The sequence below is a fragment of the Anomaloglossus baeobatrachus genome, chromosome 7 (genome assembly GCF_048569485.1).
Source record: "Anomaloglossus baeobatrachus isolate aAnoBae1 chromosome 7, aAnoBae1.hap1, whole genome shotgun sequence".
Taxonomy (NCBI): Eukaryota; Metazoa; Chordata; class Amphibia; order Anura; family Aromobatidae; genus Anomaloglossus; species Anomaloglossus baeobatrachus.
In genome coordinates this window covers 246411765-246424865 of record NC_134359.1, presented here as the reverse complement: position 1 = coordinate 246424865, position 13101 = coordinate 246411765, and the positions used below count along the sequence as shown (strand labels likewise).

The following is a 13101-nucleotide window of genomic DNA, read 5'->3' as shown; positions in this document are numbered from 1 at the left end:
GTCGCAAATACGGAAAAAAGTCACGCCAAAAATTGAGCAGGGATGCCGATCCGTTATCGGCATCCCTGATCAGCGCTTGGCGGGACGCACGGACGGATGCGATACAAAAAGCGTCGTGAATACGGAAAAAAGTCACGCCAAAAATTGACCATGGATGCCGATCCGTTATCTGCATCCCTGATCAGCGCTTGGCGGGACGCACGGACGGATGCGATACAAAAAGCGTCGGGGATACGGAAAAAAAAAATCACGCCAAAAATTGAGCAGGGATGCCGATCCGTTATCTGCATCCCTGATCAGCGCTTGGCAGGACGCACGGACGGATGAGGTGTAAAAATGGACAGGGGATACGGAAAAAAAAAAAAAAAAGTTATACTCACAGTACCCAGAGGACTAGCAGGAGGATCACTGACCAGAAGAGCTGCAGAGGAACAGATGGCAGAGAGATGGACAGCTTTACAGGAGCAGCAGGCAGATCAGCAGAATGCCCAGGAAGGACCCAGCGATGGACGCAGATGTGATCAGGCCGGTGAAGACAGGTAAGAGGACGTCGGGGGAGAGCAGAGGGGGAGAGGGGGGGGTGAGAGCAGAGGGGGGGTTGAGAGCAGAGGGGGAGGGGGGAGAGCAGAGGGGGAGGGGGGAGAGCAGAGGGGGAGACCGGAGAGGGAGCTGCAGAAGCAGAATAGAGATAATGGGGGAGGCAGTCAGATCGCGGGGGGACCGTATCGGGATGTCAGGGGGGGAGGGGGGGGCCGGTTGGGGGGAGCAGATCGCGGGGGGGGGGGCACGGCAGGGGCGGCGTGGTACCACAAGTACCAGCCACTGCAAGCTGCAGACATGTTGGGGGAGGGCTCACAGGCCAGCACAGGCCTGGGGAGGGCGGCCACCGGCAGATCAGACCGCCCCACTGCACACTGATTGGAGCGATTGCGCGTCATAGCACGATCGCTCCAATCAGTGCTGCAGGGGCTGGGGGCGACATGTTTGAGGTCCACCTATGATATGCTGCAGCAGCTGCGGCATCTCATAGCTGGATCTCACAGGATCGCACTAATTCGGGCATTATTTTTGCCGAAATTAGTGCGATCGATGTGGTTGGCGGTTCAGATTTGAACAGCCAATCACATCGATCGTCGATAGGGGGTGGCGATGCCACCCCCCCCTGGGGTCAAGCAAAGGTCCCCTGCTGTAAGAAACAGCAGGGGACATCATTTGAAAGCCGTTGCTATGGCCACGGCAATCAAATGAAGTTTAGGCCGTAAAATTACGTCCCTGGTCGTTAAGTCACGTTAAAATAGGACGTAATTTTACGGCCCGCGGTCGTGAAGGGGTTAAGCTGTCCAATTAATAAAACTGATTTTTTTTTTTCTCCTAAATCTTGCTATTATGTGCCCCTCCACACGTCTATTATGTTATTTCAGCAATGAAGGGAATTTTGTTTACTTACCGTAAATTCCTTTTCTTCTAGCTCCAATTGGGAGACCCAGACAATTGGGTGTATAGGCTATGCCTCCGGAGGCCGCACAAAGTATTACACTTAAAAGTGTTAAGCCCCTCCCCTTCTGCCTATACACCCCCCGTGCTCCCACGGGCTCCTCAGTTTTGGTGCAAAAGCAAGAAGAATTATAAACTGGTTTAAAGTAACTTCAATCCGAAGGAATATCGGAGAACTGAAACCATTCAACATGAACAACATGTGTACACAAAAAAACAGGGGCGGGCGCAGGGTCTCCCAATTGGAGCTAGAAGAAAAGGAATTTACGGTAAGTAAACAAAATTCCCTTCTTCTTTGTCGCTCCATTGGGAGACCCAGACAATTGGGACGTCCAAAAGCAGTCCCTGGGTGGGTAAAATAATACCTCGTAAGAGAGCCGTAAAACGGCCTCTTCCTACAGGTGGGCAACCGCCGCCTGAAGGACTCGTCTACCTAGGCTGGCATCCGCCGAAGCATAGGTATGCACCTGATAGTGTTTCGTGAAAGTGTGCAGGCTCGACCAGGTAGCCGCCTGACACACCTGCTGAGCCGTAGCCTGGTGCCTCAAAGCCCAGGACGCGCCCACGGCTCTGGTAGAATGGGCCTTCAGCCCTGAGGGAACCGGAAGCCCAGCCGAACGGTAGGCTTCGAGAATTGGCTCCTTGATCCACCGAGCCAAGGTTGATTTGGAAGCCTGTGACCCTTTACGCTGGCCAGCGACAAGGACAAAGAGTGCATCCGAGCGGCGCAGGGGCGCCGTACGAGAAATGTAGAGTCTGAGTGCTCTCACCAGATCTAACAAGTGCAAATCCTTTTCACATTGGTGAACTGGATGAGGACAAAAAGAAGGTAAGGAGATATCCTGATTGAGATGAAAGGGGGATACCACCTTAGGGAGAAAGTCCGGAACCGGACGCAGAACCACCTTGTCCTGGTGAAAAACCAGGAAAGGGGCTTTGCATGACAGCGCTGCTAGCTCAGACACTCTCCGAAGTGAAGTGACTGCTACTAGAAAAACCACTTTCTGCGAAAGGCGTGAGAGAGAAATATCTCTCATTGGCTCGAATGGTGGTTTCTGAAGAACCAGCAGCACCCTGTTCAGATCCCAGGGTTCTAACGGCCGCTTGTAAGGAGGAACGATGTGACAAACCCCCTGCAGGAACGTGCGTACCTGTGGAAGTCTGGCTAGGCGCTTCTGGAAAAACACAGAGAGCGCTGAGACTTGTCCCTTAAGGGAGCCGAGCGACAAACCCTTTTCCAGTCCAGATTGAAGGAAGGACAGAAAAGTGGGCAAGGCAAAAGGCCAGGGAGAAAAACCCTGAGCAGAGCACCACGACAGGAAAATTTTCCACATCCTGTGGTAGATCTTGGCGGACGTTGGTTTCCTAGCCTGTCTCATAGTGGCAATGACGTCTTGAGATAACCCTGAAGACGCTAGGATCCAGGACTCAATGGCCACACAGTCAGGTTGAGGGCCGCAGAATTCAGATGGAAAAACGGCCCTTGAGACAGCAAGTCTGGTCGGTCTGGTAGTGCCCACGGTTGGCCCACCGTGAGATGCCACAGATCCGGGTACCACGACCGCCTCGGCCAGTCTGGAGCGACGAGGATGACGCGGCGGCAGTCGGCCCTGATCTTGCGTAACACTCTGGGCAACAGTGCCAGCGGAGGAAACACATAAGGGAGCTGAAACTGCGACCAATCCTGAACTAAGGCGTCTGCCGCCAGAGCTCTGGGATCTTGAGACCGTGCCATGAACGTCGGTACCTTGTTGTTGTGCCGGGACGCCATGAGGTCGACGTCCGGCACCCCCCAGCGGCAACAGATCTCCTGAAACACGTCCGGGTGAAGGGACCATTCCCCTGCGTCCATGCCCTGGCGACTGAGATAATCTGCTTCCCAGTTTTCCACGCCTGGAATGTGAACTGCAGAGATGGTGGAGGCCGTGGCTTCCACCCACATCAAAATCCGCCGGACTTCCTGGAAGGCTTGCCGACTGCGTGTGCCGCCTTGGTGGTTGATGTATGCCACCGCTGTGGAATGGTCCGACTGAATTCTGATCTGCTTGCCTTCCAGCCACTGCTGGAACGCTTTCAGGGCAAGATACACTGCCTGTATTTCCAGAACATTGATCTGAAGCGAGGACTCTTGCTGGGTCCACGTACCCTGAGCCCTGTGGTGGAGAAAAACCGCTCCCCACCCTGACAGACTCGCGTCCGTCGTGACCACCTCCCAGGATGGGGGTAGGAAGGATTTCCCCTTCGATAATGAAGTGGGAAGAAGCCACCACCGAAGGGAAGCTTTGGTCGCCTGAGAGAGGGAGACGTTCCTGTCGAGGGACGTCGGCTTCCTGTCCCATTTGCGTAGGATGTCCCATTGAAGAGGACGCAGGTGAAACTGCGCGAAAGGAACTGCCTCCATTGCTGCCACCATCTTCCCCAGGAAGTGCATGAGGCGCCTCAAGGGGTGTGACTGGCCTTGAAGGAGAGATTGTACCCCTGTCTGTAGTGACCGCTGCTTGATCAGCGGAAGCTTCACTATCGCTGAGAGGGTATGAAACTCCATGCCAAGGTATGTGAGCGATTGGGCCGGTGTCAGATTTGACTTTGGAAAATTGATGATCCACCCGAAACTCTGGAGAGTCTCCAGGGTAGCGTCGAGGCTGTGTTGGCATGCCTCTTGAGAGGGTGCCTTGATCAGGAGATCGTCCAAGTAAGGGATCACCGAGTGACCCTGAGAGTGGAGGACCGCTACTACAGTAGCCATAACCTTGGTGAAAACCCGTGGGGCTGTTGCCAGGCCGAACGGCAGTGCCACGAACTGCAGGTGTTCGTTTTCTATGGCGAAGCGCAAGAAGCGCTGGTGCTCTGGAGCAATCGGTACGTGGAGATAAGCATCTTTGATATTGATCGATGCAAGGAAATCTCCTTGGGACATTGAGGCGATGACGGAGCGGAGGGATTCCATCCGGAACCGCCTGGTCGTTACGTGTTTGTTGAGAAGTTTCAGGTCCAGGACAGGACGGAAAGACCCGTCCTTCTTTGGGACCACAAACAAGTTGGAGTAAAAACCGTGGCCCTGTTGCTGAAGAGGAACAGGGACCACCACTCCTTCTGCCTTCAGAGTGCCCAGCGCCTGCAGAAGAGCCTCGGCTCGCTCGGGAGGCGGGGATGACTTGAAGAATCGAGTCGGGGGACGAGAGGTGAACTCTATCTTGTAACCGTGAGACAGAATGTCTCTCACCCAACGGTCTTTTACCCGTGGCAGCCAGGCGTCGCAAAAGCGGGAGAGCCTGCCACCGACCGAAGATGCGGAGTGAGGAGGCCGAAAGTCATGAGGAAGCCGCTTTGGTAGCGGCACCTCCGGTGGCCTTTTTAGGACGTGACTTAGACCGCCATGCGTCAGAGTTTCTTTGATCTTTCTGAGGCCTTTTGGACGAGGAGAACTGGGACCTGCCCGCGCCCCGAAAGGACCGAAACCTCGACTGCCCCTTCCTCTGTTGGGGTATGTTCGGTTTGGGCTGGGGTAAGGATGTATCCTTTCCCTTGGATTGTTTGATGATTTCATCCAAACGCTCGCCAAACAATCGGTCGCCAGAAATTGGCAAACTGGTTAAGCGCTTTTTGGAAACAGAATCTGCCTTCCATTCCCGTAGCCACAAGGCCCTGCGGAGTACCACCGAATTGGCGGCTGCAACCGCCGTACGGCTCGCAGAGTCCAGGACAGCATTAATAGCGTAAGACGCAAATGCCGACGTCTGAGTGGTTATGGACGCCACCTGTGGCGCGGACGTGCGTGTGGCTGCGTCAATTTGCGCTTGACCTGCTGAGATAGCTTGTAGCGCCCATACGGCTGCGAACGCTGGGGCAAAATAAGCGCCGATAGCTTCATAGATGGATTTCAACCAGAGTTCCATCTGCCTGTCAGTGGCATCTTTGAGTGAAGCCCCATCTTCCACTGCAAGTATGGATCTAGCTGCCAGTCTGGAGATTGGAGGATCCACTTTGGGACACTGAGCCCAACTTTTGACCACGTCAGGGGGAAAAGGATAACGTGTATCCTTAAGGCGCTTAGAAAAACGCGTATCTGGATAAGCTCGGTGTTTCTGGACTGCCTCTCTGAAGTCAGAGTGGTCCAGAAACATACTCGGTGTACGCTTGGGAAACCTGAAACGGAATTTCTCCTGCTGAGAAGCTGACTCCTCCACCGGAGGAGCTGAAGGAGAAATATCCAACATACGATTGATGGACGCAATAAGGTCGTTCACTATGGCGTCCCCGTCCGGAGTATCAAGATTGAGAGCGGCCTCAGGATCAGAATCCTGATCAGCTGTCTCCGCATCATCAACCAGAGATTCCCCCCTCTGAGACTCTGCACAATATGATGATGTCGAGGGAAAATCTAAGCGAGCTCGCTTAGTCGGTCTGGGGCTGGGGTCTGTGTCAGAACCCTCAGCCTGGGATCCATGAGATACCCCGGGAGGACATTGTTGGTCCAGCTGAGGTGGGCCAGGGAACAAAGATTCAACAGAGTCCCTGTGCTGAGATACCGGCCTGGACTGCAAGGCTTCTAGTATCTTAGCCATAGTCTCAGAGAGTTTTGCAAACTCCGTCCCCGTCACCTGAACAGTGTTAGCAGGTGGCTCCCCCTGGGCCCCTCTTAGCAGAGGCTCCGGCTGAGTAAGTGCCACAGGGGCCGAACAGTGCACACAATGAGGGTCAGTGGAACCTGCCGGTAGCGGGGTCGTACATGCGGCGCAGGCAACATAATAAGCCTGTGTTTTGGCACCCCTGCCTTTCGTGGGCGCCATGCTATTATCTTCCCTGAGTAACACAATAGGGTATATAGCCAGAAATCAACTGTGCACCATACAGTGTAAAACATATATACCATAAACATATAATGTTACACTACTGCACAATGGGGCTAGCACCACAGGTGCTGCTTACCACCCGCCTAAAGCGGTTGTGAGGCCACCAGAGTCCCTGCCTGGGTCTCCCAGACTTTGTCCCCCTCTGCAGCGTCCGAGGAGCTGACAGGAATGGCTGCCGGCGTCCTGAGGAGAGGAGGGAGCCGTGGGCGTGACCCAGAAAGAGCGGGAACTGGTGCCCGCACTGTGCACAGTGAGAGGGGTGGAGTATGCAAAGCATGCTCCAGCCCTCAGTGCTGCTCGTTCTGTGCAGCGTCCCGCCCTTCCCCTGCCTGTCAGGGCTGTGGGCGGGAGGAAAGGAAACTAGGCCGCAAAAAGCCGGGGACTCTAGTAATAAACGCGGCCGCCATAAAAGCGCGGCCGGCGTGAAAGTCCCCGGCGCACTACAAGTCCCAGCCGCGCCGCAGTGTTTCCATGGCCGCGGCGGTCAGTGCGGCAGTCCCTATACATAAACACACTCAGCAACGCTGAGTGTGTAATGGCACATATTAACCCGGTCAGCGCCGTGGTCCCCGGTGCACTAGCACACCCAGCAAAGCTGGAGTGTTGCTGTGCGCTGTCCCCACAGGGATACAGAGTACCTCCAAGTAGCAGGGCCATGTCCCTGAACGATACCCGGCTCCTATCCAGCAGGCTCCACAGGAGTTGTGGATGAAGCACGGTCTCTGCCTGGAGACCGATAGGATCCCACTTCACCCAGAGCCCTGAGGGGGATGGGGAAGGAAAACAGCATGTGGGCTCCAGCCTCCGTACCCGCAATGGATACCTCAACCTTACAACACCACCGACAAGAGTGGGGTGAGAAGGGAGCATGCTGGGGGCTCTATATGGGCCCACTTTTCTTCCATCCGACATGGTCAGCAGCTGCTGCTGACCAATCTGTGGAGCTGTGCGTGCGTGTCTGACCTCCTTCGCACAAAGCAAAAAACTGAGGAGCCCGTGGGAGCACGGGGGGTGTATAGGCAGAAGGGGAGGGGCTTAACACTTTTAAGTGTAATACTTTGTGCGGCCTCCGGAGGCATAGCCTATACACCCAATTGTCTGGGTCTCCCAATGGAGCGACAAAGAAATTACCTTTTATTGTGCTCTAGGCAGCACATCCTCATTTCTGGCTCCAGCTTTGATGGGGTTAATCTCTCTCCTGACTTCCTGGGTTCAGTTCCTACAACTCCCATAATCCTTTGCAGTGGCACCCTGCGCTCTTGCTCATCCTTCCACCAACACCCCCGCGCGAGAACATACTCACCCGACATGACTCCTCCTATCGCTCCTGGTGCGGGCCGCACACAGCTGCAGGATGGGTAAGTAAACCCTCCTCTCCACCTCCTCATGCTGGACTGTGACATGCGGTGATCACCGCCCACAGCCCAGTCACTAAGGATCAGAGGCAGCTGCTGACGTCACGTCTAATTTCAGAGCCCGGAAGTTGACGTGACATCAGCGGATACCAGAGGCCGCAGCACCCGGGGGTCATGTGATCGGCACTGAGCGAGGAGGATAGCGCCGCTCAGTGCCAGAACTGGAAATAGAAGGCAATTAAGAAGACAACTGAAATAGTAAGCTATACTCATCGAGAGAATAAAAAAAATGGGTGAACCACCCCTTTAAGCATGAAAAATGTCATTGTTGGGGGTCCGACCCCCAGCACACAGACAAGATACTAGCCCTCTGCCTCATTTCCCAAATCCAGGACATACTGAATAGAAAGCAAACCCATAGCGGATATCTGTAAATGTGCGATGATCATCACTCACCTGAAGGGACAATGTTCCTCTTATAGCGACCAAGATGGCTTCTGTTTTGTGATCAAGAGCAACAAAAAATGGGATTTCATAGATCTACAACACAAAGTGATAATATATTACTAAGGATGTAATTATTACTCACGGCTGGGACCCGATGGTTATGGTCTCACCCGGTTATGAAAGCAGATGTGGATGAAGTCCCGGTACTGCAGTCCTGTTGTTTGCAGAATGGAGCCAAAATGGCAATTGAGGTGATCACCGCCCACTATGTCACTCTGGGCTGTCCGGCTCTGGCAACTAGAAACACAAAAAGGATGGGATTTAGATCCATGCAGAAATAGGGACGGTTCGTCATATTGTATGTGGACAAGCTGTCAATCATTCTTAGTGGGCGGGGAGCAGGACTCCTCAGCGTTCTCTAGGAGTCCTGGCAACATGTACTAGTTACGTTCCCTCCTTTTTGACTGTATGTAAGGAAAGGTTGACCCTCATCATCCTACCATCAGACTGAGGACACAAGACTCACCATTCTCCGCAGAGTTTGCACAGTCCGGTTAGGGGGTTACTGTATACATAGAGGGGCCATCCGTAGGCCGCCGCTGCAAACTGCATGTAGTGAGCCGCCTTCTCCAGCTCCACTTCTAGATCATCCCTCTGAAAGGAGAAGGGAGGAAGGCTTTATACGGAGATCCGCATCGTGTTTGAGGCCTCCCATTAACCATTACCAGGACTAACCTCAGAATGCGATGGTGATTGGGACAACACTTCATCTGGATCTCGGCTCAGTTCAATCTTATCTTGTTCCTGATGAAGGAGGGTCAGTCCAGCAGCAATATCACTGGGGACCAAGTCTGTGTCCTGAAAAAGAGATAGCATATTAATGTGGACCCATGCACCCAGAGCTTGATGTCTCCCAATAGAAATTAAAGGGGTTGTTCAGGCTTGGGGCGCAAGTCTGACTTGAGAATCACCACAGCGCGCACAGTGCACACGGTCAGGATTCTCTGGTGCTGGAAGATGGAGGGCCAGTAACCACATGTATGTGCTTTTCATATATGCGGTCACTTCCTGACTAGATGTGCGCAGCATCGCTCAATGCACGCCAAGTCTGTAAGGTTGCAAGTATGCAAATCGCACTATGAAGCCGGGTGTACACATCACAGCTTCAAACTGGTGTAGTGCGCATGACCGGAAGTCCGGGGACGTTCTGATCTCGCACACTGAGCCGAAAACCAGCAGTGGCAGCTGAGGTGAGAGCGACCATGGCTCTGACGCTGCACATTCATTAGCATGTTAGTACGCCCACAGGGGCGTGCTTACATGCTAAGGGGGCCGACTAGCCAAGGGAACTCACACCCTTCCGACTAGTCGCTGGCCTCATTACCATATAATAAAAGGTCTTTATAAATACTTTTTCTAAAGATCTCTTTATTTATGCTACTAGATACAGGGACAGTTAGGCAGGGATTAGCAATATGCACTCAGAACTGCTCATGGTTCTGGGTGCATTCTGGACCCAACAGGTTCCCTTTAAAAGTGAAATCTGCAACAATTTTATGGTGGATTTTCAATCGAGAAAAACAACTACAGCCCAAAAGCCACGTAAATTTTACAAAGGGAAGAAGCCCCCAAAACAAGCTACAAGAAGCACATGCACATAGATCAGCTTACGGCAAAGTAGCCGGTGAAGAGTTCTGCGATGCTGGAGAAGGCCACCCGGTTGTCGTGGTCATTGCCGATGCAGCAGCAGAGCAGGCGGAAGCGCGTCTCCCACACCTTGGTGGCCGTCTTCTTGAAGTTGTACAGCAGCTGCTCCGACTGGCTGCTCTCCAGGTTGTGGTCTTCATCCCTCACGTAATATAAAGCTTTCTTGCGCCCCAAGGGATCGAAAACGACGACAACAGCTATAGTGGTCAACAGCATGACAATCCAGCTGTAATACATGAAGAGATGGCAGGAGGTGACACCCTGCGACTGGTGGGCATTGTGTGTGATCTGCCTTTACATCAGCCAATCTGTACCTGGATACCATACTAAGAACTGGAAATTTCAGGATGATCCTATATGTTCTCTAAACTTTAGGTGGCCTTAATGTGACCTTCTCTAATCTTTTGGATGCACATGTCCAACTGTTCAATGTTTCAGAACTTTTTTGCACAACTTGCTGTTCTCTATCAAGGAGCTTAGGCTGGTTTCAAAGCCTAACGGCAAAAAAAACCAAAACGCATCTTACCGGATCCGTTGTGTGCTCAATACATTTTCAATGGACTTGCGGTAAGATGCGTTTGCATCCGGTAATTTGCGGTATTTTATGTTGATCCAAAAACGTAACATGTTGCGTTTTTGTATAAAGATAAAATACTTAATCTCGCCGGATCCGGTACATTGCGGCACGCTCTGCAATGCTTTTCAATGAGCGCCGGATCCGGTACATTGCGGCACACACTGCAATGCTTTTCAATGAGCGCCGGATCCGGTACATTGCGGCACACACTGCAATGCTTTTCAATGAGCGCCGGATCCGGTACATTGCGGCACACTCTGCAATGCTTTTCAATGAGCGCCGGATCCGGTACACTGCGGCGCGCTCTGCAATGCTTTTCAATGAGCGCCGGATCCGTTTTGTACCGCAAGTCACCACATCCGATGTGCAGGATCCGGTTTCCAGTACTGAGCATGCCCAGAAAGTAGGAAAACAAAGTTATCTTGAAGTATATACCAAGGAGCATCCACATTGTCTCAGAATTGCCTGAACACCCCAGAGCTATGACCAAATGTACGTTTTGTCACTCTGTGCTTTTATAATGGCCTGCTTTATTTTTTTTTTTGTACTTTCTTTATACCTTCACAGCTGCTGACCTCCCAAGCCCAGGAGCCATTAATCGCCCCAAGTTTGGCACCCCAAATCTTCAAAACAGTGAGCATATTTAAATTGTACAAATTTCTACATGCTGTAACCCCTTCAGCCCCCGGGCATTTTGCGTTTTTGTTTTTTTTTTTCCCTCTCTTTCTTCCGAGAGCCGTAACCTTTTTAATTTTTCCGTCAGTCTTCCCTTATGAGGGCTTGTTTTTTGTGGGACGAGTTGTAGTTTTAAATTAAACCATAGGTTTTACCATATAGTGTACTGGAAAACAACAAAAAAAATTTTAAGTGCGGAAAAAATGCAAAAAAGTGTGATGGCACAATAGTTTTTGGGATATTTTATTCACAGTGTTCACTATATGGTAAAACTGATGTATCGTTGTGATGCCTGAGGTCGGTGCGAGTTTGTAGACCCTAAACATGTATAGGTTTACTTGTATCTAAGGGGTTAAAAAAATTCACAAGGTTGTCAAAAAAAGTGCGGCATATTTTGCGCCATTTTCCGAAACCCGTAGCGTTCTCATTTTTCAGGATCTATGGCTCCGTGACGGATTATTTTTTGCGTCTCGAGCTGACGTTTTTAACAGTACCATTTTTGTGCAGATGCTACGTTTTGGTCGCCTTCAATGGCATTTTGCGCAAAATTTGCGGCGACCAAAAAAGAAAAAAAAAAAACAACCTTAATTTTGGAGTTTGGAATTTTTTTTGCTGCAACACCATCGGGCATTTCTGAACACAGCGATACCAAATGTGTGGGTTTTTTTTAACCCTTTCATTTTCAAATGGGGTGATTTGAACTTTTAGGTTTTTTTTATAAGTTTTTAAAACTTTTTTTTTTATTTTACTAGTCCCCCTAGGGGCTATAGTGATCAGCAATCTGACCGCTCTGCCATATCTCCAGATCACAGCTACAGAGCTGAGATCTGCAGATTTGCTGCTTTACTTTCAATGCCGGATGTATTCCGGCATTGAGAGGAAGTGACTCGTTAGCTACAGGCGTCATCACATGACCCTGTGCTATCATGTCAACAAATGGGGTTCAGAGAACAGTCAAACACCTTTGTGGGGGTGTTTAAAAAAAAAAAAAAAAAAACAAAAACGGATCCGTCAAAATTTGGCAAAAAACAGCAGTCAGACGCATGCAACCGCAAGTCACCGGTCCGGTTTTATGCTGGATCCGGTAGATGGAGCCTGTAAAATAATGGTCCGGTGACATGCGGTGTACTATAAATAAAACGGATCCGGCATGATGTGATTTTTGTTTTTTTGCCTTTAGGCAAAAAAACGCTGATGTGAAACCAGCCTTAATGGCAAAATTCACAACAGGTGTTTGATCCATTAATCACACAATACATTTTGAGGTTCGGTTAGAATTGGTATTAAACCATCCTCCTCCTCATGCTGTTCACATTTTGACATCATGAAACCAAGAAGACATAACAATTGATCAACAGCACTGCGCCATTGCGAGGCTTCAAGCAGGATGATGGAAGTGGCCATTGAGCTTAGAGTGTCATCAGCAGGTTGTACAGACACACAGAGAGACTGGAAGAGAGTCACAGAAAGGCAAAGAAGTGGGCTTTCTTTGCCCATCCACACTGATGGCCGCCTCATTGTGAACAATGCCCTTCAGAGCCGGATGATGAATGCCACACAACTCCAGGCACATTTAAGGGAGGTGAGAGGCAGCCAAGCGTCACATCAGATCACTCAAAACCGTTTACATCAGCTTTGTTTGAATGCTAGACGACTTGCAAGGGCATCTGATCACACCACCAGGCTCAGGCGTCATTTACGCTGGATGAGGGACCAGTGGACCTCAGTGCTACGAGAATCCATCAGCCCAACATGATCACATTGAAGGGATCCGAGAACAGACCTAACTCCAGTCACAGCTGTAATAGGCAAACGTCGGCTGTGTAAAACAGCCAGCATCTCTCCAGTTTGGTGGGGGATCAACGTCTGAGCTTGATCCACACGTGGACCCAATATAGGATATACTATCTCCAACACCAAGAGGAGGATAAAAGAGGTTATGAAAAAAAAAAAAAAAAAAAAAAATCATCATTCGAACCTCCACTGATCAGCG

General features: G+C 51.1%; 1 protein-coding gene across 1 annotated transcript in view; it reads right to left on the bottom strand.

The window, feature by feature from the left end:
* Nucleotides 1-13101, bottom strand: part of DAGLB (diacylglycerol lipase beta) — a 72101-nt gene that overhangs the window by 30948 nt on the left and 28052 nt on the right. Inside the window, exons 4-8 of the mRNA XM_075319149.1 lie at nucleotides 9821-10082; nucleotides 8885-9007; nucleotides 8676-8803; nucleotides 8320-8446; nucleotides 8159-8242 (exon numbers count right to left, since the gene is read on the bottom strand). Coding sequence (XP_075175264.1) covers nucleotides 8159-8242; nucleotides 8320-8446; nucleotides 8676-8803; nucleotides 8885-9007; nucleotides 9821-10082 — 724 coding nt within the window. The remainder of the gene's footprint in view (nucleotides 1-8158; nucleotides 8243-8319; nucleotides 8447-8675; nucleotides 8804-8884; nucleotides 9008-9820; nucleotides 10083-13101) is intronic.